The sequence below is a fragment of the Equus asinus genome, chromosome 12, assembly GCF_041296235.1.
Source record: "Equus asinus isolate D_3611 breed Donkey chromosome 12, EquAss-T2T_v2, whole genome shotgun sequence".
Lineage (NCBI taxonomy): Eukaryota > Metazoa > Chordata > Mammalia > Perissodactyla > Equidae > Equus > Equus asinus.
The window spans coordinates 82,315,561-82,339,604 of record NC_091801.1 but is presented as its reverse complement, the minus strand read 5'-3'; the positions used below and the strand labels follow the sequence as shown (position 1 = coordinate 82,339,604).

At 47.6% G+C, this 24,044-nt stretch overlaps 1 protein-coding gene across 24 annotated transcripts in view; it reads left to right on the top strand.

Moving 5' to 3' along the window:
• PTK2 (protein tyrosine kinase 2) overlaps window positions 1–22,072 on the top strand; it is a 278,805-nt gene extending 256,733 nt beyond the window's left edge. For all 24 annotated transcript variants that reach the window (XM_070481680.1, XM_070481679.1, XM_070481677.1 and 21 more), the window contains 6 exons: window positions 4,937–4,999; window positions 8,574–8,613; window positions 8,930–9,036; window positions 13,824–13,979; window positions 17,005–17,085; window positions 20,796–22,072. In XM_070481680.1, the coding sequence (XP_070337781.1) occupies window positions 4,937–4,999; window positions 8,574–8,613; window positions 8,930–9,036; window positions 13,824–13,979; window positions 17,005–17,085; window positions 20,796–21,008 (660 nt within the window). In that variant the 3' untranslated portion in view covers window positions 21,009–22,072. The remainder of the gene's footprint in view (window positions 1–4,936; window positions 5,000–8,573; window positions 8,614–8,929; window positions 9,037–13,823; window positions 13,980–17,004; window positions 17,086–20,795) is intronic.
• Window positions 22,073–24,044: the final 1,972 nt, after the last annotated feature.

Sequence of the window (24,044 nt, the reverse complement as noted above, 5' to 3'; positions counted from 1 at the left end):
CTAGATCATTTGCCTCACACGACACAAAGTTCCCATGGACAGTCGCAGGATACCTTCGGGCCACTCCTGACCACAGACTAGTCTAATAGATGGAGTGAGAGGTGTTAGCTGCTTTCACAGGGGTTCTGCAAAGGAACATTGCAGGCATCACTCAGGAGCTGAGCATCCTTTTATTGGATTTCTTTGTTGTTATAAATATACCTGAATTTGTTTTTGCTGTTGTTGAAGCTCCCTTAAGTGGATTATTTTTAGCAGGTAGCTGACAAGGGCCCTGGGTAGTGTCTGAATGCAGTGTTTTCCTCCTAGGATGCAGAATCTGTGCGCAGGAAATGCAGGCTTCTCAAGCCAGCAATGAGGAAGGGCCCATTTCTGGTTTTTCTCTAAACCATTGTAGACTTGATACTTTTGTAAAATAAAGTAAAAAGCAGTTACTAGAAAAAGGAAATTTTTTAAAGATATACAAAATGTAAGCCAAACTATTTTTTTCCTGCAGGTAAAGATTCGCTCTTAGCTATCATGTGTTGCCAATCTTCCCCTCCCCGGCCCCCCCCCGCCGCCCTTTTTTTTTATCCCTCCCCAAAGTCCCAGTATATAGTTGTATATTCTAGTTGCAAGTCTTTTGAGTTCTTCTGTGTAAGCTGCCACCACAGCATGGCCACTGACAGACAGGTAGTGTGGTTCTGCGCCCGGGAAACCAACCTGGCCGCCAATGCACTGAGAGCGCCAAACTTTAACTACTAGGCCATCAGGACTGGCTCAAGCCAAACTTTTTTATTATGAACTTTAATAGACCCAAAAATTACTATTTCTAATTGCTCTAGAAATGTCTAAAGATGCTCGTCTTCTGTTTCTGTCTCATCATGACCTGGTAGCAAATCATTTCTGACCCGCCCTGGTCCTCAGACTGTGCTGGGAGCAGCTTGTGCACCCTGGTAGAAGAGTTATTTGAAAAGTTAACTCAGAAGTTGCTGTCAGTAATGTCTCCCAGGGTTTTTCTGATAGATTGGAATCAACAGCAGTTTGTTGAAACCTTCTGTTTTTAGGACGTCTATCATTGTGAATGGTGACTGCTGTTAATAATAGCTTCTACCTTCTATTGAGTACTTTGTGGGTCGTGAACTCCTCATATGGGCCTCTCCCTCAGCACCTGTTTTCACAGTGGCAGGCTCTTGCCCAGGGTCCCACAGCCGTGACCTGCAGCACGTGCTCTTTGTAGTGTCTCCCAGTCCCTCCTCTGCCCCCAGTTCAGCTCACGTGCTTTCCGAGTCAGCTCTGTGCCTGCGAATCCGCTGCTGTCGAACGTCTCTTGCAAACTGGCCAGAGAGCCAGAGCCTTGGCTAGAACCTCGTCTATTTAGAGGACCTTCTTTCCTATCAGGCGCTGCTTAAAGACAGTAACTTTGTTACTTGCTTATTTTTATTACTGAACACAGTAATTTTCTGATGTGGTACTGTGCTAAAGATAGGATTTTAATTTTAAAATGAGAAAGTCCTGTCTATACAAAGCCTACTTTGTGTTCTGAGAAAGGCAACAAATATTCGAGCTGTTTTTCCTCTCACAGCAGACCCAGTCAGTCTGAAAGATGAATGCCAAACGGGGAATCAAAGAGCGGGAGCAAAGACAGCCCCTCGGAAGACCGCTCTGGGCCTGTTCCTGCTGCCAAGCCAGGCACAGCCTCCTCCGTTTCTTCCCTGTGCCGTGGTCCAAATTTGAAGACAATCTAGCATAGTTCAAGGAGGAGGGACTTGGAGTTGAAAGCCTTAAGTGTGGAGGTTTCCAGAGTGGTAGCAACATGAGAGAAGAGACCGGGGCCAAACTGTTGGTTCTTGTGTCCCCAGAACCTAGAGCACTGCCTTCAGCCCTCATCCACTGCCCGAGAGAAGCAGGGTGCGCGCACACACGTGAGACGCTGTTCAAGCAGTGTTGCTTTGTGGTACTAGGAACTGCAAATAACCTGCTTGCCCATTAACAGCGGAGTGGGTAAATATTCATGCAGTGGGATACTGTACAACAATAAAAATGAGCAAACTACCACACACAACCACAGAGATGAATCTACAGACGTGATGTTCACAAAGACGCCGGACCCAGAGGAACGCGTGTTATGTGCAGTGCATTTATAGCAAGTTCAGAAACAGTCATCTCTGGGCTGGATGTCGGGGGAGTGGGCCCCTCGGCGAGTTGGAGGCAGGTCTCAGCCGGGCAGGGGTGTGCAGGGGTCTGCTGGATCATCCGCTCAGTGTCTTGATCTGGGCGGTGTGTTAGGCGGGTGTACACATAGATAAAAATGTGTAAAGCTTTACAGTTAAGCTTTGTGCACTTCATTATATATGTTGTATCTAAATAGAAAGAAAAGAAAGTGCATGCCTAATGGGGGAAATAATGAAATACTCCCAAACATTCTTTATGTCTGGTCCATTTGTGTAATATTTTAAATGTAAACTGCTTCATTTTATCTTTGCTATTACTGTCTTCAGATCTGGAATATTCTGTGAAGGGGAAACAGGAGAATTCAGCTTCACCCAGTAGCAGAAACACTAGTAGAATGTCTCCTTTCTGATGGGCTGTCTTTGGCTAGATCGCTCCTGGCTCTTGTCTTCACTCAGTCTGTGTCCGCCATAGGAGGAAAAGGCTTAAAGACATCCATTCACGGAACACAAGTGGACTTTATGTAGATCGGCCTTTCTCATCTTATAATTGAAATCCTGTCGTTGGGAAAATACAACATTAGGGGATTACTGCGCATAAAGAAAAATAAGTCCTTTCATATGATTTATATGGAAATGAAAATAGATAAGTCATGTAAAGATGGGAAACAGCACCTTACTCGAGCAGCAAACAATAAATAGAAGTTGCTTTTATTTAAGTAAAAAGTAAATAAAATATTTCCTGCACATAGAAGGTATCTGCTAAGTATGTGTGGCCTGGTTGAGCCCACCTCGTATCGCCTCAGACAACTAACCCTGCCTTTCCAGCTGCAGGCTCCTCACCGCACAACACCTGCCCTGCCTGCGTTTGCATCAAAGCGTTTCTCTAGTGATACTTAGAGACGTCTGTATGTGCACACGACAGTGCCCATTTGATCCTTCTAGTAACCGTCAGAGGGGCGTGTTATTCCTCCCATTTCACGGGTGAGGACATGGGTTTGGAAAGTGAGTCGGAAGGGGCATGGGCAGTCAGGCCACAGGGAGGCATGCGGCACTCCCCTCCTCGCCTGTTTGCTCTGCGTTCTACAAGGCAACGGGCTGCCGTGGGCAAGCAGTCAGCCACAGCCTCTGTGCTCATAGGGAGAAGAGACAGACAGGCTCTCCCATTTAGGCAAGGCGGAAGGGCGCGTTACGACGACATGGGGTACTTGTTTACTGAATTGGCTGGGAGTGTCCAGGGACAGTACTGCGGCGCTAGGGCGCAGTGAGAGAGACCCACACCCACGGACGCGGGTGAGACTGGGACAGCTGTAAGCAGGGTGGCACCTTGCACCCAGAGTTCTTCAAACGCTTGAACCCTCTGCCTCAATCATTCCGTTCTTAGAGATCTGCCAGGGAAGCAGTCAGGAGTTTGGTCAGAGATTTGTAGACACAGGTATTCACCCACAGCTTATTCGTACTATTGAAATTTTGACAATGGCCCAAATGCTCAACAAACAGTGGGAGAACTGTTCATTTGATTTGACACTTACGTGGCACTGACTTACTGCTTTGCCAGTATTAATTCACTTAGTCCTCCTAACAAGACTGTGCAGTGGGTACTATTACTGCCCCATTTTAGAGATGAAGAAATTGAGACCCAGGTCACACAGCTCAAAAGGGGTGGAGGCTGATCTGAAGCCAGGCGGCCTGGCACCAGAGCCCGTCTCCCCACCACCATTTCCTGTTTAGGACATTTGTGCTGTGAAATGTTGTGCAGCCTTTGAATATTGTTTTTACCAGTTTCCTTTTTATAATGTCACGTGGCGATTACAAAATTCGATGACATGGTCTCATTTTTGTGAACATTACTTAAAAGAAGAAAGAGACAAAGCTCCTTTCTCCATCACTCCCCACCCCAACAAGTGCTTGTGAGTTGTGTTCTCAGTGCCAGGCCCTTGTCAGGTGTAGAAAGTACAGAGACAAATAGACGTCAAGATGCTCCTTGTCTAGTGAGGGAAGTAACGACTGCGTGATTCCTGCCAGGCAGAGAAGCTCTGTAGGACACAGTGGGCTGGCGAAGATGCCGAGACAGTGCTTCTGCCGGGAGCGGAGGGGTGTGGCCAGTGGGTGTGGGCACAGGGGAGGCAGGAGTCAGTGTAGATGCATGGGGCTACCCGAATCCGGTGCTGCTGGAGCGTGGCGTCGTGGGGCAGGCTGGGGGCCACCGCACAGGGTTGTTTTCATGAGAAAACCTCCCACCAGACGCTGCACCCTGATGGCATGTAGTCTGCTTTGTCCTGGAATTAGTGAAGTTTGCATACTGTCATTTATATTAGATTCTGATTTTGTTTGGTTTCTGTATTCTGGATGCATTGTGGAGGGGAGACTTGTAATTGGACCATTGGCTGCTTTGGCAAGACAGCCAAGTACATAGAAGCCTTAATCTGCCAGGAAGCAGGAATTGGTGCCTACTATTTTTCGTACTGGAGTGGAGGTTCTCTCAGTTAAGAAGAACACTCGCTTTGCTGCTAGGAAGAAAGGTGACGTGCAGGTCTTCAGGGCTGTGCAGGGCTGTGGCACGGGTGCCGGCCCTCTTAGTGCACACCTGTGGAGAGAAAGGGGCTTTGCTGGGGCAGTTGACCTGGATTTGTCATCACTAATTTTGAGAAACTTTTTGAAATCGGGGAACTTTCAGCTCTTCTAATTCAGAGGACAATTGTGTTATAAAAGGAAGGAACGTGATACAGAGGATGTCAGTAATTTTCAAGCCAAGAATGAACTGTTGGGTTTTGTTTTCCTTTCTCCAGAAACCTGACGTGCGGCTCTCTCGAGGCAGCATTGACAGGGAGGATGGAAGTCTTCAGGGCCCGGTAAGCAGCTGCCTGAGTTTTCACCAGCATTTGGACCACCATTTTTATGTCATAAGATATCCAAGCTTACTAATATTTCTAACAGGGATTACAGTAATCCATTCTATAAATAACAGTGAACGTTCTAGCCAAGATTCTTAGAACATACGGGACCCAGCCCGGCATTCTTGTTGAGAAGTGGACATTTTCTGCCCCGTCACTAACAGTTTTCAGTAGTGAGCCGGACTCTGCACCCTAAAGAAATATGTACTCGTTAACTGTTGATGTGCACACATTGTCATTTGCTGAATTTTTATTATTCTTATTGCATGGTTATAAAAGTTTCCACAGTCACAGAAAAGTTAGTTGTTCAAGCAAGATTTTTTTCCTTCTGGGCGTTGTGAGGGCAAATGCCTGAAATTCTCTCTAAAGAGCTATCTTACGCTTATTCCAAATGCGTTTAAAGCCTGCTAGAAATATTCCCTGGTCTTTTGGGGAGAGTAGTTAAAATTGTTTTGTTAGGATTTCCATCAGCTGTTGTGTGGTTAAAATAAATGCAGCTTTCTTTAAACACTTAAAGACGTTCTCAGTAAAAAAGGAAAATCTGTGCCTGCTGGGTGACAGACTTACGGAGATAAATTTCCATCCTAATAAGGCTTCTGGGGGGACATAAAACCATCAGTTTACTTCTAGACACACATGTGTACGTATATACATGAGATTGTCGTCATCTGGCTCCAGGATGCTTAGTATGGAATGACGCTACCAGGAGTTTTCTGTGTCCTGCTCTGTAAAATCCAGCTGCCCTGAGACCTGGGCCCTAGAAGACGGGCTCAGTCGCCAGCATGTGAAGGTTGGGCATTTCCCGTCAGGATGGGCTGGTGCAGCCGGCTCTGCAGACAGTGTTAGGATTCCTTGGTTCATGGACATACTCACCTCATCTGCCGTGTAATATGTCTGCACACAGAGCTCCTTCCCTATATTGAAGAGATTCACATGCGACGAGCACTGTGTCGTAAATTAAGAAGAGAGAGTGCGAATCAGCATGAAAATAAACTATTCAAGGGACCAGCTTTTTAGAACATTACTAATAAGAAAATTTATTGGAAAAGGAAAATTCTGTGTGTTCCACTCTGCAGCACATAGAAGGTGCCCAGAAAATACGTGGAAGGAATGAATAAATGAAAGAATCAGACCTGGATAGAGAGGTTATTCAGAATTGCCTTGTAATACAGACATCATGTGACAGGTCCACTTGTGACCTCATGGCATTTGCTGCAGACCAGGCCTAGGCGTCAGAGTGCTTAGTACTGACGGAGAAGATGCTTAATACTGTAAGGTACTATGCTGAGTGCTTTTCTCATTCACGTCACTGAGTCCTCAGCACTCCTGTCAAGTCAGGTGCTATTGCCATCCATATTCCACCAATGAGTAAACCGAAGCCCGTAGAAAACTCCCTGATGTCACCCGTCACAGTGCCGGATCCCAGATGGCACACTCACGAACGTGTCAACAAACGGCCAACCTGGCTCAGCAGCCTTCCTCGATTTGAGGTGTGTAGTTTAGGTTGTGGTGACTTCCTTCCTGGGAGCTGATAACACACCATGACCGTTTCTGGTTTCTTCTCTTCTGTTCTTGGCTAAAGATAACTCTTTGGTTTGGCCCACTTGAAGCACTCCCACATAACCCTTTTGAAAATGCACTGTGGTTTCAGGGTGGACCCCTTGGCTGGAAAGCAGTGTAGCTTGTAAAGAGGTATGAGCTAGTTAATGCACATAACAACTGGCTAGAGGAAACTGATCCTCTCAGTTTGCATAAAAAGTAAAAACTATTTGGATTTTCAAAGTAATATACAAGTTGACAGCATGTTCATTTCGTGACAAAAGCCCATGGTAGGTAAGCGATACTGGCCTCAGTCCACAAATGGGAAAACCATAGCCCAAGACAGTTGAGTGACTCCTCCGAGGCCAGCCTCCGGATACGCGGAGAACCAGAGCACAGCCTGGCTCCCCACACTTATCCCGTCAGACCTGCGGAAGCAGGGGCTTTTCTGTGCCTGCCCTTCCAGAGCAGGCCTGTGGAACTGCCAGCACAGTGTGTGCGTGCGTCTGTTGAATTAATCCAGAATGTTCCGAGAGTAGAATTTTCTTTTTAACTTTCTCGTTACCCGAGTGTCAACCAGAAAATTCTTTGTATTTTTAAACCTTTATAAATGTGTGTCTTTTGCCGCCTGGATCAGTAAGCACAGCATGGCACAGCCCACAGACCAGGTCTGTTTTAAAGCTTTGGCTGAGTTTCGCTCTGTTCTCTGCCCTCGCCTGCTCCTCTCGGGCCACACTGGCCACTCCGTTCCTCAGCACTCGGCTGCCCCTACCTCTTGGCCTCCTTACCTCAGGGCTGTGGTTAAAGGTCACCTTCTCAAAAGGCCCGACCACTGAGAACTGCCATTTCCTCCCCTCCCACGCCCACTCCCATCTCGTTTTCATTGGACGTGGCCCCTCTGACGGCTGTACAACGTGCTGTCGTGCGTGGCGCTTGTTATCGCTCTCCCTCTACGCTGTCAGCTCCTAAAGGACGAGTCTCCTCAGGGCCTGGGACAGAGCGGGTGCTCAGTGACTGTCGGATACATAGACGACGGGGAAACTGGGAAGGGCTGCACAAAAGTCACACCGTCCAGCTCCGAGGGCTTTGCAAGTCTTGAAAATCAGGGGCGTTAAGTGATGTGCTGAAAGCGACTGTGGTTCTGGGAGAGGAGCAGTTTAATTGTGCCATTTCATAGTCCTTGTATTTGCAGGAAGTGGATCTCTTTTCAGAGAAAGTAAAGCACCTTAAAATATGTATTTTTTTAACCAGTTTATCATTTTTAAATAAGGAAAGTCTGTTTTCAGAGGTAGAATGTAGTCCTAACAATATTTTCATTTAGCCAGCCTAGGATAGGTTGTTTTAGATGTGATTACGGATATGACAGCCTGAAGTAGGATGGTCTTAAGTGGAGCTGTCTTTTCATTCTGTCCCTGGGGCAGAAGTCCAGGGCTTCCCGCTTGTCTTCTTGGCATGGCCTGTGGTTTGGTCCATGGTGGAGCTGTAATACCAGGTCCCGACACACACAGGGCTTCAGGTGACATGACAGCACAGGCACACGTCAGTCCTGTGAAGTCTCTCCTCGTCATCATGGTTCCTGATTGCACCCCGTCATATAGTAAGAGTGGGAGGGAGCTTCCTGAGCAAAGGACCCAGACGCTGGGAGTGCCTGCATTTCACACTCCTGAAAGGTGAACTGGAGACATCCATGGATGTACTTTTTTTGAAGAAACTTTTAAATTGGTTGTGATTACCCCTGTTCGTGCTCCCTTGGGAGCCCCTGCTTCATCTGTCACAGCCCTGATCCCATGCCCTGTTGACATTATTTACTTATTTGCTTAATTACGCCCCCCTCAACTGAGGCCTTGAAGGCAGCGGCCCCACAGGTCTTGTCAGTCTCTGAACCCAGCGCTTAGCACAGATGTTCAGGGGGATGGATGGGGGGGGTTGGGGGGGAAGGGCATTACCGTGTTGTGCCCGCCGGTTCATTGACCAAACTTTTCTTTTCCCACAGACTGGAAACCAACACATTTATCAGCCTGTGGGTAAACCAGGTAAATGAAGAAACGAATTGTGTTTCAAGAAGTTAGTATAATTTGGAGGGAGTGGGTCTTTAATGTATATGGTTTCTTAGCTTTGGAATACCTCATGATTTTTTAACTCTTTTCCCTCTGCTGACCATAGTAAGTATGATGTTTACCAAATGCAGCCCATGACTATAGTATTGTAAGATAGAACGTATTGCTGTGATGCTTCAGAAATGCATCTGTTAGAATAACAGGAATCTGAGTTTGTCGTCGTTTGTTTGGGAGTTGTTACGTTCTCCTCGTTAACCTACATTACTTAATAGGCCTCATTCCCTTTTACCAGATCCTGCGGCTCCGCCAAAGAAACCACCGCGCCCCGGAGCCCCCGGTCACCTGGGCAGCCTTGCCAGTCTCAGCAGCCCCGGGGACAGTTACAACGAGGGTGTCAAGGTGGGCATCCGAGCCCGGGCTCTGCTCAAGGCTCTGTGGAGTCCTTTCGTGCTCAGTTGATGACCCTGTGGCGTGAAGTGGAGCCAGAGCTGCAGACAGGACTCTGTAGGGTGGGGTTGCGGGGGCTCCAGGAGTCAGTTTGGGCTGGTTCTGACCACTCTTGAGTCAGGAACAAGCTTTACAGGAAAACTTTTCTTTTCCGTTTTTCTCTCACGTGATCCATTCTAGGCCTCAGTCAGATCCTAGCTTTCTAAATACGTCTTCCTCTTTTCAAGCAGAATGTTTCTTTGGGATAAAGTGCTGGCATGACTTCTGGTTTTAAAAATTAGATCAGGATGCCTGGGGTGGGTGAGACCCTCTCTGGGCTCACTGTCTCCAAGCTTGTCAGTGTGGCTTAGTGGAAAGCTCCCCTCGTTCTCCGTCCAGGGCCAGCACTGCGTTCGGGAAGCAGTGTGTGCTGAGGGCGCTGTGAGGAGCCAGCCCTCCGCACAGGTGAGGGAAGCGCGGGCTCAGGTACCGACAGCCACAAGCTTCTCCCTGCCCCACTGCCTGCCCCAGACGGGTGCAAGTGGGGCCCTCGGGTCTCCAGCAAGCCCCCCAGAGTGCTGGGCTCACTGGAATGCCTCGGAAGGGCTCTCCTCTCTGAGAGAAGCAAACGAGAGAGGTTCTCCTGTCCATTGTGCCTGCTTACGGAGGGGGATGTCTGCTTTCTGTCAGACGTCAGTTACCTCCCAGAATATGTCCTGTTTCCCACTTCTGATACACTTTTTATTCATGTTTTAGTCTCTCTAAGATCAGGGTGATGTGTTGGTTTAATTGACAGCATTTTTTCCTTTCTTAGTGGTGCATAAAAAAAGATGCATCTTACAGTGGATGGCATCTTAGAACCTGAGAACTTTGGTGTCAGTGAAGAGAAATTTTGTTTCACTAATAACCCTGTGCTGTGGCAGAACCTGTACCATGTCTGTTCAATCTTTGTGTCAGCCCCACAGGATTGGGGCTGTTATTTTTTACACTTTTCACATGAGAGCCAAGGTTCATGGAGGTTGAAGGGCGTGTTCAAGGTTACAGCCTCCCCATAGCAGAGCCAGCATTTAGCCATAGGCCTGGCTCTGTGCATGTTGTGTGCTTCTGCTCCAAGCTTCCTCCAAAGCCGACAGGCTGATCCTGCATAGAAGCAGGTATTTTGCCATCTTGGGAAGTCCAGGGAAGAGAAACTGTCATCTCCAGGCATGGGGCATGGGTCAGCCTGCAGCCCAGAGGGTGGTGACCAAGGAGTGAATGGGCTGGCACTGGCTGGGGCCAGCCTGCACCCTGGGGAGCATAGCACAGGTACTACTGAGCCAGAGGTGGCCCTGCCCGAGGGTCAGCTCCCAGAGTGCGCGCTGGTGGGTCCGCAGCTCCTGGAAGGCAGGGGGCTGGTCCTGGAGCACTGCCCTGGGGCTTGTCGCGGGCTCCCCGCCTCACCAGCCTCCTTCCCAGGATGCCTCCCAGCGGCTCTCCTAGAGCTGCACCCGTGTTCCCTGGGGAGGAGCAAAGGAGGACACAGCCTTTCCTAATGTGGTTTCTGGACATACATTTAAAAAGGAAAGAGGGAGAAATTAGGTTAATGAACTTTTTTCGTTTTCAGAGGCCGCAAGAGCACACTTTCAAAATGACTTACATTACAGTGAAAAACCAGCTTTAGAAGCGCATCAGCTGCCATCTTAGAATTCTGACATTTATTTATTCTTCACAGTTGGAATAACATGTTAATAAATAGAATTGGGAAATACCCTCAAAATAGGGTATAAAGAAAGTAGAAATCTTAATAGAAATAGTATGCTTACTTGAAATATATAAGTAGAGTTTTTTAATTATTAAGTATGAAGTATATGTCTATTTCTTTGTTATCCATCTGTTCGGTAGAGGTTATCAGGTGCAGCCCAAAAGAACAATACTGTGTTAATACAGAAATGCTTTTGTTTAACTAGGGATGACTAACGTAATTCATCCAAATAACGCTTAGCCAGCACTCAGTCTCAGGTTTTCCTTGGTGGCTTACGTCTTGGCTCTGAGTTGGCTGTCTTTGACCACCCGCCTCTGTGGCTGGCTGCATCTCCACGAGCAGTGGTTTATCCTAACCGCCTGCCAAGGAGTCCCCGTGTTTTCAAGCTCCAGAAATAGGAAACCAATAACAGATGTCTCTCCAAACTAGGCTTTTGCTTTGAGAGTGTCACTGAATTGTCCCTGGAAGCATTGTGACAGTGCTTCTGTGACAAGATTTGGGCAAAGGATCAATATGAAAGAATAGGAGCTTGAAACAGGTTAGAATGAACTGTGCTCCACCTCTTGGAGGCAGAGTTGTTGTAGTTCTCTTGCCGGAGCTCTGCGTGCAGCTCCTCCCTCAGGAAGCCCCGTGCCTTTTACTCTGATCCAGTTTGAACTGGCGCATCCTGCCTCGTCAGGCAGAGAACCATACCATGACAGTCAGTGCAGGAGATAAAATACAGGGATGTTGTCTCTTGGGATGCATGCCATGACGAATGACCTCCCTCTTTGTAGTGCCCAGGAAAAACACATTATGGAGGATTGGACCTCGAAAGTTAGGATTCTGCTAAACTGAATGCCAGAGGGTGTACTTTCAGATGATCTAAGGAAAGGACACAGTATCCACGTTTCCCCCGGTTGACTCTGCCTGTTAAGTTACGGTGGGAGAGCTTTGGTTTAAGCTGTAGAGAAGAAACATTAAATAAAACTTTTAATTTGAAAGTAAAGGACCCTAACTATAAGAATTGATTCAAAAGGGTTTTTTGTTTTAGTTTGTTTTGTTTCTGTTTTTAAAATAAGCTCCTAATGTTTTTAAACACAGCCCCAAGCCAGGAATCTTTATTATGACGGTGAGGCTAGATGACGAGGCCTATTTCCAAAGATGTTGGGGTCCGTGGCTCGGGTGGAGGGTTGTTGGGTTTCTCCTCAATCGCTCCGAGTTCAATGGGTAGTTTTCAGTGATTACGAGCATATATCTGCCTTCTTTCTTTTAGAAGACCCCTTGTTCTTTTGATTCTTGCATGCCTGCCAGATGGTCACTCCCAGGCTTTGCATGTTGTTTTCCTCATTTATTTCATGAAAACAAGCATGGTGCATGGCAGACTCTGCACTGGGTGGGGCCCGGAACAGATGGCCCAGCAGCTATGCTTTGATAACCAGCAACCTGAGAGCTGATGGGCAGAGACTCACTCCTTTTTGTTCTGCTCATGTGTTTTTATGGGGGTTTTGTCTGCTGCCTTTATTAATATTGTTTTTCTTTTTTCCCTTTCTCTGATAAATTTCTTTAACTTTTCCTCACCTTCTGTTCGACAATAGCCGTGGAGGGTAAGCACTTCATGTCTGTGTGTCTGTCCAGCTCTTGACCACACCCAGCGCTCTGCATGTGACTCAGGCCCAAAAATCGGGAAGCAGGGGGGCGCTTTGGCTTGGTTTGTCACCAAAGACAGTGCTTCTGTGTGCTGCACAGTGAGATGGGGACACCTTTGCAGGGATGGGGCTGTTCCTGTCCTCTTCTGTCTCATGCCGGAGCTGGAGCACCCAGGTTCCCGGCTCCGTGGGCAGAGTCAGCTCAGGGGTTCAGAAATGGGCACCTGGAGTTTTAGACTGAGCACCGGCAGCAGATTCATGAATGAACAGCTGTTACGTACTGTAGTTTAATTTTCTTAAAATATACGTATACTGTCCCCTTTGTGCCTAGGGTAGCCAGTTTGAATTGTTAAATTTCCCAGAGCCCCTTGGGTAGCCTTCAGTGCTCAGGTTATCGTGGATAACGTTTGTTGATGTCTCTCTGTGCCTGGGCCCTGGGGTGGGTGCTTTTAGATATGTTCCTTTATTCCTCCTCTGTCATGACTGCCCAGGGAGCTGAGGCCACTCCAGCAGGACATGGCCTGCTGGGCTTCTGCTGGCACCCGCAAGGCTCTCGCTCTAGCACTGTCCTGCAAGCAGATGTTGTCCTCTTAAAGAAGACTTGTATTTGTATTTATCAGCTGTTGATAATCATAAAAAGAACACATTTCATTAGGTGGTTTGAAAGCAACTAAGCTGGGCCAGACAGTTGTTTTCTTGTTTGTTTGGTCTTTTTGGTGAGGAAGATTTGCTCTGAGCTAACATCTGTTGCCAATCTTCCTCTTTTTTATTTTTTGCTTGAGGAAGAGTGGCCCTGAGCTAACATCTGTGCCACTCTTCCTCCATTTTGTATGTGGGATGCTGCCACAGCATGGCTGATGGGTGGTGTAGGTCCACACCTGGGATCCAAACCCATGAACCCGGGCCGCTGAAGTGGAGCGCACCAGACTTAACCACTACGCCATGGGGCCGGCCCAGGGCCAGACAGGTTTTACTGCAGAATTCAAACTAAGTGGAAATTCTGAGTCTTAATGTAAAACACTTGACCTCTTAGCCAGCTTTCTCTAAAATTCTGGGAGAGATGTAAAATACATGTATTCTTTCTCTTTTGGTGAATGATTTGAGGGGGGACATTGAATCACTTCTGTGAAAGAATCTGGGGCTTTTAGTATAATATGTATGATTCCATCTCATCTCCTTTAACTGAGCTCAAAGTTAGAAAAAATTATTGCCTCATTTATCTGCACTTGGGTGAATTACTTTACTGTCATCCTCAGCAATACCCCATACAGACAAGAAAATCAATTACATGATCTGCTTTGATCTCTTTTAAAGACCCTTTCTGACCTAGTTGCAGTGAAGTGATGCCATCTACTGGAGAATAGAAAGATAACCAGCTTCTGTGTTGGCAGCTTCAACCCCAGGAAATCAGCCCGCCTCCCACCGCCAACCTGGACCGCTCCAATGACAGGGTGTATGAGAACGTGACGGGCCTGGTGAAAGCTGTCATCGAGATGTCCAGTAAGATCCAGCCCGCCCCACCAGAGGAGTATGTTCCCATGGTGAAGGTAAGATGCAGAAAACGTTCCTGTTACCCTGGAACCTGTGGTGCCCTTGAAGTCAGACCTGATGCTTCAGAAGTATGTGTGGAGCCACCATGTGGTGACTGTGTCAAGTCAGAACCACAGTCACAGGAATTTCTGTTCCTGACCTTGACCCTAGGATGGCAATGTCCTAGAGCAACAGAGTCTTTTAATAGTTATTGCTCACACGTATACTCTTGAGTGAAAAAAGCAAGCTACGAAAGATACTTAGAGAATGATGCCATTTATGTCAAGTTTAAGAACACGCACGCCAGTCATGTGTAAGACCTAAGGACCTAGAGTTGTGTTGTTAGAGCACCGGGACAGACGTGGGAGTGTGAGTACCCAGTCCAGGCCCTGCGCCCTGTGGAAGGGGCAGTCATGGAAGGGCACTTTGTGGGGATTTATCTGTATTTTCTTTCTTAAGCCGGGGGTGGGTACATGGGTGCTCACTGAATTTTTTTTAATAAAGATAAAAAGAAATGAAAATATGTCAGTAAACTAACTTTCTCCAAATCGTGTTCAGTGGAGAATAGTGGTCCTTGCAGATGGTAACAGCAACAGCTCTGTGAAAAAGGATGCTAGGTTCACGGAAATACTGGCAATGCCTCCTGCTAAACAGTGCCAACTGTGTTTCAGGAGCCCAAAGGTGTCCTGCAGCTCAAAGAGTGCTGTTCACCTTGTGCCCTGAGCCAGGATTTCCGAAATGGACTGGAACATACCTTTTTTTTTTTTTTTTTTTTTTTTGAGGAAGATTAGCCCTGAGCTAACATCCGTGTCCATCTTCCTCTACTTTGTATGTGGGACGCCTACCACAGCATGGCGTGCCAAGCGGTACCATGTCCGCACCCAGGATCCGAATCGGCAAACCCCTGGTCGCCGAAGCAGATTGTACAAACTTAACTGCCACACCACTGGGCCGGCCCCCAGAACACACTTTTTTTTAATTGTAGTAAAATACATATAACATAAAATTTATCATCTTAACCATTTTTAAGGATGAAATTCACAGCAGTGTTAAGTACATTCACATTGTTGTACAGCTGATCTCCAAAACTCTTTTCGTCTTGCACAACTGAAACTCTGTCCCCATTGAACAACACCCTTGCCCTCCCCCCAGCCCCTGGCACCTACCATCCTGCTTTCAGTCTCTCTGAATATGGCTGCTCTGGATGCCTCATATAAGTGGCATCGTGCTGTATTTGTCCTGATTTATCTCATTCGGCGTAATGGCCTCAAGGTTCATCTGTGTTGTAGCATACATCAGAATTTCTTGCCTTTTTAAGGCTGAATAATATTCCATTGTATGGATATACCACGTTTTGTTTATCCATCCATCTGTCAGTGGACAGTTGAGTTGCCCCCAACCCTTCGGTTATCATGAATAGTGCTGCTGTGAACATGGGTGTACAAATATCTCTTTGAGACCCTGCTTTCAGTTCTCTTGGGTACATACTCAGAAGTGGAATTGCTGGATCATATGTTAATTTTATTTTTAATTTTTTGAGAAAACACCATACTGTTTTCCACAGTGGCTGCACCATTTTACATTCCCACCAACAGTGTACAGGGATTCCAAATTCTCACCAACACTTGTTATTCTTTGTTTTGTTTGGGTTTTTTTAAAGATTTTTTATTTTTTTTTCCTCTTTCTCCTCAAAGCCCCACAGTACATAGTTGTGTATTCTTCGTTGTGGGTCCTTCTAGTTGTGGCATGTGGGATGCTGCCTCAGCGTGGTCTGATGAGCAGTGCCATGTCCGCGCCCAGGATTCGAACCAACGAAACACTAGGCCGCCTGCAGCAGAGTGCGCAAACTTAACCCCTCGGCCACGGGGCCAGCCCCTTGTTTGTATTTTGATAGTAGCCATCCTCATGGGTGTGCAGTATATCTCATTGTGGTTTTGATTTGCATTTGCCTAATCATTAGTGGTGACGAGCATCTTTTCACTGCTTGTTGGCCATTTGTATGTCTTCTTGGGGAAAGTCTGTTCAAGTCCTTTGCCTTTTCTTGCAGTTGAGTTGTAGGATTGAACACCCTTTTCAGTGTAGCTGTTAGCAGTCTCTCGAACAGCTTCTTAGAAACCATTAGTGTGGAGTTGCTGTTTGAAAGTTGTCGTATTTTGTGGAAAGCATAGTTAATCCATTCTGGTTTGTTTTTTTAACTATACTCCCATAAGAGTTATAATGAAAGTTCTTCAGGGTGAATGTGCATGAACCCACAGGCAAGTTTAAAAAAACAAAAAGTAAAAAACTCACCAGTATACAGAAGCAGTCAGAATTTTGTACACAGACTTTTCATGGTGATTTTTTAGAAGCCACTTTTTAACCATGTTACTTTGGCCAAATGACACTCTTTTTGTATGTTGATCCAAGTTTAATAACTTCATTATCTTCTTACTGGTTTTATTCATACTGCGTGTATAACTTAGTGTCTGAGTCATTCCATTAGAATGACAATGACAAAAATGTGAACTCTAAATCATACTGCTTTTAGTCAGAGTTGGTCCCTTTAAGCCCAGAGGGGCAGGGGTGGGGCATTGTGCTCAGTGTGGCAGCGGGGACGTCCTTTTTGCTGGCCTCATGAGGCTTTGAAAGACCCTGGGAGAGGGGATTCCGTGAGCACATTGAGGAAAGGTGCCATCAGATCCAGCTCGCTGCTGTCCCCCTTCCCCGTGTGGGTTCCCCGCGTGGGCGGGATGGTCGACGTGGAAGCACTGGATGAGGAGAGAGTGCAGGCTCCGGCTAGAGTCCTGCTTTCCCAGGCGTCCATGTGTCTGTCCTTCACCCTACTCCTCAGGGAGCGGAACCATGAGTATTCAGACCTGAGCCTTTGGAGAAGAATGGCCTCATAACTTACAAGATCGGGCTCAGCACTGAGGAAAAGAAATATAGAAATGTTCCATAAAGTGGTCAAAGGAAAATGAAAAAGTCATATAACTGAAAATTGTCAATGCTGGCGTGAGACTCCTTCGTGTGTGTTCTAATCCTGGGTGTGATCTCGTCTGTTAGGAAGTCGGCTTGGCCCTGAGGACGTTACTGGCCACTGTGGATGAGACCATTCCCGTCCTGCCAGCCAGCACTCACCGAGAGGTAGGACATGGCCTCCCCTTCCTACTCTCTGACAGTGCAGGTGGGGACACACCATGGGCAGGTCAGTGGTCCATCCTGAGTGCAGTTTGTTGGGGCTGGTTGTGATGCTGACGACGGCTCCTCAGTCTGTAACCAGCCAAGACTGCTTCGTCAACTCTGCAGGTCATGACCTTTTAGCTAACGCTGACCCCGGCCAAGCCCCACATCAGGGATGTCCAGGGGATGTGACTTGCCTGCCAGGACTTGGCCGTTCATCTTAGAGGCCGTGTGGTGCGGCGCCCACTCAGGTTTCAGCTCCCGCTCAACCCTTGCCAGCCAGTGACCGAGCCACAGTGTGGGGTCCTAGCCTGAAAGAGAAGGTGACTGTGGAGATGGGGTGTGGAGTGCAGGCTCAGAGCTGGTGCTGGTGCTGTCATCCTCCAGCGCTTCCTGAAGGAGGGGACCGAGGATGCAGAAGTGGACCGGGAGAGGCATCCTGCCCTCCTTCCTTGAATTCTTCTGAAAAAAAAATTAGAGTTTGCAAGTGATACTGGTTTTCCATTTAAAGTAGTGATTTAAAATTCCCTTTAAAGTAATATGGTTTTGAAATTTTTTAAGGAATCAAAGTTCACCCAGAATACTGTCTCTCAGCAACAATCGCCCTTTTGGCCGCCTTCGAGCCATTCTGCTTCATTTATATGAGCGATCAATGAAAGGAAGCTCCTGCATTTTTAACGGTACTTCAGCAGCTCCATTCTGAAGAGGTGCCTCTGCTCAGGGTCGACGTGCACACATGGCCGCGTCCCCACTGGAGTCCAGATGCTCACCCTGGCCCTGCTCACCACTTCTCCCACCTTGTCCCCTCCAGTACCCGCCGTCCCCTTTTCTCCTTTCTCTCTCAGGGGACGAGGTCTGTACTTCAGCCCCAGCAGGCACTGTTTTTGTTTGTTTGTTTTTGCTTTCTTACGAAACTTTTTGTTTTGAAAAGATTTCAAACTCATAACTTACAAGATTGGGCTTACAAGACTAGTATGGCAAATTCCTGAATATCCTTAACCCAGAGTCACCGCCTTTTGGCTTTTTACGAAGTTTCCTCTCTCTCTCTGTCTGTCTACACAGAGTTTACTTTTTCTGAACCACTTGAGAGCAGGTTGTATCTATCATGCCCTCTTACCCTTTGATGTTTCCACTGTGTTTTCTAATAACAAGACTGTTCTCTCACCCTGTGTGGTCATCGCATTCTGGAACGTCGGCGCTGATGAGCACGCCCTTCTAATCTGCAGGTCACGCTCCAGTTTCAGCGCTTGTCCCAGTGATGCTTTTCCTGTGGTTCAAGACCATTGCAGAGTTGTATGTTGCACATGACATCACACGTCGTGTCTGTTAGCCTCATTCATCTAGAACATTCCTCAGCCTTTCTCTGTCTTTCGTGACATTGACACTTTTGAAGAATACAGGCCACTTGTTGTATAGAGTATTCCTGAAGTGGAGGTGAGGGGTGTTCTGTAAAGATGGATGTTTCCTCCTGATTATTAGATTGTGGCTTTGCATCTGCAGGAATGCCAAGTCCTTCTCGGGGTTTTATATTCAAGGTGCGTCATGTCCAGGTGACATTCGTGTTGATGAAGCAGTTAGCTGGGCACAGCCCCTGTCGGTGGCTCCTTTGTCAGTGGCCTTGATTCACCTGCACACCACCACTGAAATCGTTCTGGAAGGTGCCTGTGCCTGGCTGCCACAGTGCAGCTTTATGTTACGGGCCAGTTGGGGATTAGATAGATTATCTGCTTCACTGGGACTTTAATTGGTTTCCACAGCGAGCAAGGATTTTGCCAAAAAGTGAAGAAGCTCTATATGCCAGAGGCAAGGAAATGGTATCCTAACAAATGGACATTTTGAGAAGACCATTTCTAAATTCCTGCTTTAGAATTAAGCCTGAAATAATCGCTCCGTGTACCCTGACTCTTGCACACACAGATTGCTCCCCCATATAAATTGTTTTATTATTATTCTAACAGAAGAGGAGCCTGCCTTTGGTCCTGCTTCCCCTGCCACTGACCGTCTCCCCCTCCGTGCTCCCCAGGAGAGCCGCCTGCCTCCCCAGGCCGCTCCCTGGACTCCAGCTGTCCCTCAGCTGCACTGTGACGGCCGTGCTCCCCCAGGCCTGGCCCCTCAGTGGGGCCCCCCCTTGGTTTCAGAGCCTTCCTCGCTCACGTCTCTGCCTTTTCTCTGCTGCCCTGAGTGTGGCCGTCCTCTGGGGTGCTACCTACTTGTGCTTTACAGAAGGCTCTTTCTCCTTAGCGGTTCTCCCCTCTTCCATAGATCCGAATATCTGATGCTTCCCAGTTCTGTGCTTCTAGTGTGACCTGTCCCTGAGCTCCGGTCACCAGCTCTCTGTTGGATGTCTGCCTTTGGTAGCACATTCTCCTTTTCCTGGTTTGTTTCCACAGTCACTGGGACCACCGTGCACTCACCATCCCTGCCCGCCACGCACCCTACACACACACTCACTCTCGCATCAACACAAACAGCCGCTCACCTGTCATCATCCATGCAGTCTCAGCCTGGGCCTCGCCTCTCCATCCTCACTGCAACCATCACCCCTCCCCTGAGTTACCAGAACAGCCTCTGAGCAGCTTTCGCCACCTCTGGGCTCTCTCCACCCTTCCATTCAACTGCCACACTGCCACCATAGCCGTCTTTCTACAACACCTCTCTAGAGTATGTTATTCCCCTTCCTGAAGATTTCTTAGGCGCCCCCCGCCATGACCAAGTCGGCAGGACAGGGGTCACTTGGTGTGGCTTAGGAGGCCCCGCCTACTTGACTGTCTAGGCCAAAGGCACACGAACCCTCCTCTGTGAAGTCTCTGACCCTCTCTGGTGAATGAATTGCTCTCTTCCTCTGTGTCCCTCTCTATTGGATGATTTATTCAGTGTAGTGTAGGTGGTTCCGTGCATGCTTCTCCCGCACTAGACTGTGAGTACAAGCGTGTGTCGCTCATTCTTGTCCCCACAACACTAAGTGCCTTCTACATAGTACGTGCTCAATAATTATTGAGAGAGCAAGTGGATAAATCATTCTCGGTTGAATAAACAGATAAGAAGGGTCCCAAGACGCCCCCGAGCAAGCTCTCTAATCCTATAGGGCAGCGCTCACGTTCTGGAGCCCCTACTTCAACCTCTCATCAGTTTGGGAGAGCATAGAGTTTACATGAAGGTGGGGCAAGAGTGTCTCGTGACATCCTTAACCCATCTTTCGCATTGCACAGGAAGGTCTTGAACTATGATGTAGTGGCAGGAGCCCTGGCCTGCAAGTCAAGGCCTGGGGCTTTGTCTGAAGCTGGAGGAAATCACTTTATATCTCATATGTGCACTCCAACATGAGAGGGTCTGCCAGACTCTCTGACTCTTACGAGACAAGGAAGAGCCCTGCCAGTCACAGGGATGATCTGTGTAAACAGCAGATGCAGATGGGGGCGGGTTAGTCATAGTGTCGGAGAGGGTTTCCCATGGAAGGAGCAGAAGCTGCTGGACGTGCGTGTGCACATGCGCACGCTCCCTTGGCTGAACTTCTAGGGGAAGCAGTGATTTCACATCCTATTGTCCCTAAGTAAGATTTGTCTCAGGGGAAGAAAGAAAGTTTCTTCTTCTGGAGGCACCTAAGAAAGGCGCGTACAAATGCGCTGAGAAGCTGTTGGGAAGCTGCTCTGCTGACCTCTCTCTCGTTCCTCCAGATTGAGATGGCCCAGAAGCTCTTGAACTCCGACCTGGGCGAGCTCATCAACAAGATGAAGCTGGCACAGCAGTACGTCATGACCAGCCTCCAACAGGAGTACAAAAAGCAAATGCTGACTGCCGCGCACGCCCTGGCCGTGGATGCCAAGAACTTGCTCGATGTCATCGACCAGGCGAGACTGAGAATGCTCGGGCAAACGAGGCCGCACTGAGCCGCCCAGGAGCCCCGCCGCCCGCCCTCTTTGAGGACGTTCTCCAGCGTTCCACCAGCAGCGAGGAGCTAACCTGTCCTCGGTCGCCAGCACTTACAGCGCCAACTTTCTGACTGACAGCTGGTTGAAAATCTCTCTCATCTAAGTTTAACCACATTTTGATTTGGGTTCAGTTTTTGTTTTGTTTTTTTAATCCTCATGTTCAGAAAAGTCCGGGATCCAAAACGTGGCATTTTTATGGGAATGAAAATTGTACATGAGAAGCTTTTAAGAATCATGCAGAACAGATTCTGTTCACATTGGGATATGTGTTCGTAGGATGGGCCCAGGCGGTGGCCTCTTAATCCCCGAACCAGCTTAGCTGCATCTCGGAAGCAGCGAGGATGGCGCAGAGAATTCCAGGAAACCCAAGGGGCTGAGAATTCTTTTGCCTACCACAGATTTATATCCAGACTGGAATTTTCGTTGTTGTTAGAACACTCTTCAGTTGCAATATGCTAATCCCATTTTACAAAGAAAGAATATAAAAGCTATATTTTGAAAACTTGAGTCATTTCGAAAAAATGGCGACCCTTTCACCTTCCATCCTTTGACTTTCATGTGGATCTGTGAAGCATTTGGTTGGAAACTAGCCGTAGAACACACTAAAACTTTTGTCTTTTTTCACCAGAATAATGTGCCAGTTTTTTGTAGCAATGTTATTTCTCTTGGAAGCGGAAATGCTTTGTACCAGAGCACCTCTTAAACTGCATTGAGAAGAAGTTCTGGAACCATCCCTGTTTTCCATTTTTATATAATTTATAAAGAAAGATTAAAGCCATGTTGACTATTTTAGAGCCACTGGAGTTAACTCACCCTTCATGATGTCTGTCTTCCCAGGAGAGAATTAAGCAAAACAGAGAGATTTGGTTTTCTTTTGATGCCCACTTATACCATCCATTCTGTTAAATAATTTTGAAAAATATACCCTCCCTTTAGTTTGTTGGGGGATATAAATTATTCTCAGGAAGAATATAATGAACTGTACAGTTACTTTGACCTATTAAAAAGGTGTTACCAGTAAAGTTCTTGGTGCTCCATTCTTTCGGTTCTGTTTCTTCAAACCATTTAAAATTTTTCAGATGACTTGTCAGATAAAATAACATGAGGGAAAGCTCCCAAAAATTATTAGTTTCTTTTCCTTGTCTTCTAGACAAGCCAAAGAAATCACACAGAAGGACAGCCTGGTATACGTTAACCTTTTCTTCCATCTTCACTTAGAAAATGCAGAAATCAGGATGGGGGTAATGTCCCTCTGTGGAAGAACCCACTTTGCAGTCTCGGTGTTGCCATAGTCAGTCCAGCCTCAAGGCAGCTGTTCTTCTGAAGTCCACTTGCTAAGGGAGTTGTCAGCGTTAGGGCTCCCGGGCCCACCTCCTTGCAGGACTCTCTGGGCTGTGGGGCGAGTGGAGCGGGGATCTGCAGCCCTGGGGAAGCTCCTGGAAGGAGAAGGCCCAGGCGCAGAGCTCCCCAGTGGAGGGCTTTGAGAGCGTGTCCTGCAGACGAACACATGTTCTCATGTGCAGAATCAGGTCCCCCTGTGACTCCATGACATTCATGTCATCTGAAAGAAAGGTCAAGGGCTGTCATCCTTCTGAGTCTCTCTCACTCTGGCGTCCTGTGCTCTCTGAAGGCTCAGCTTCCTCATCTTGACAGTGGTGATTGTGAGGATTGAACAAGATGAGGCTGGTGTAGACGGGGAAGTGCTCTGTATACGTTTCCAGGGGCTTTGCTGTTGCGCTGTTCTGTGCGCTGGAGGGTGTTTAGCCGCATCCTGGCCTCTACCCACTGGAAGCCAGTGACACGGCTCGCTCCCAGCTGTCACAACCAAAACTGTCCCAAATGTTGCCCAGTGTCCCTGGTGGAAGGGGAACCAAATCGCCCCAAGTTGAGAGCACTGCCTCAAAGTGACATCTACCTGAAATACCCTTAATACCTTTTGCAACCCGATGTGACTTTCCTCCAGCACAGAGAATTGCAGGTACGTCTCTCATGTCCTGTAAGTGAAAGACGTTTTGGTTGTAAGAACGGAGGAGACAGATAGTGGACAGTGTTGCATCAGCGCGTGAACTGGAGGACAGGCAGAGCTGGCTGCCAGAGGCCACAGCCCATGGCGTGCTGGCTCAGCGGACCGAGCGACTGTCAGAAGGGGTGACTCACCTTTATTATCCGGCAGATAACAACCACCTAATTAGGCAAGCCGTACATGCAGCTTTTGAAAACTTGTCCATATTAGGTGTGAGAAGCCGTAAAGAAAGTGAATGTAAGTCTGTTCACAGCCTCACCCTCGATTTTTCTCTAACTGCATAGTTACCATTATTGTAAAGAGTAATGTAAATAGAGAAAAGGAGCACGTAGGCGTGGAGCCTGTTGAATCTTTCACAAAGGAACACACTCTTTTTTTGTTTTTTTTAAGATTTTATTTTTCCTTTTTCTCCCAAAGTCCCCTGGTACATAGTTGTGTGTTTTTAGTTGTGGGTCCTTCTAGTTGTGGCATGTGGGATGCCGCTTCAGCATGGCTTGATGAGTGGTGCCATGTCCGCGCCAGGATTCAAACCGGTGAAACCTTGGGCCGCTGAAGCAGAGCGTGCGAACTTAACCACTCGGCCACGCGCCGGCTCCTCCTCTTTTTTTTTTTAATTTTTCTTTTCTTCTTCTCCCCAAAGCCCATAGTTGTATATTCTAGTTGTAGCTCCTTCTAGTTGTGGCATGTGGGACGCCGCCTCAGCATGGCCTGACAAGCAGTGCCATGTCCACGCTCAGGATCCAAACTGGGGAAACCCCGGGCCACCGAAGCAGAGCCCGCAAACTTAACCCCTCATCCATGGGGTCAGCCCCAGAACATGCTCTTCTAACTGACACCCAAATTCACAGGCAGAAGAGTACCAACACCCCCAAAGCCCTCCTGAGGCCCCCTCCTAGTCACTCCTACCCCAGAAGGGTAGCAGTCACCCTGATTATCAACTTTATTGAGATCTCATTTACACACAGTAAGAC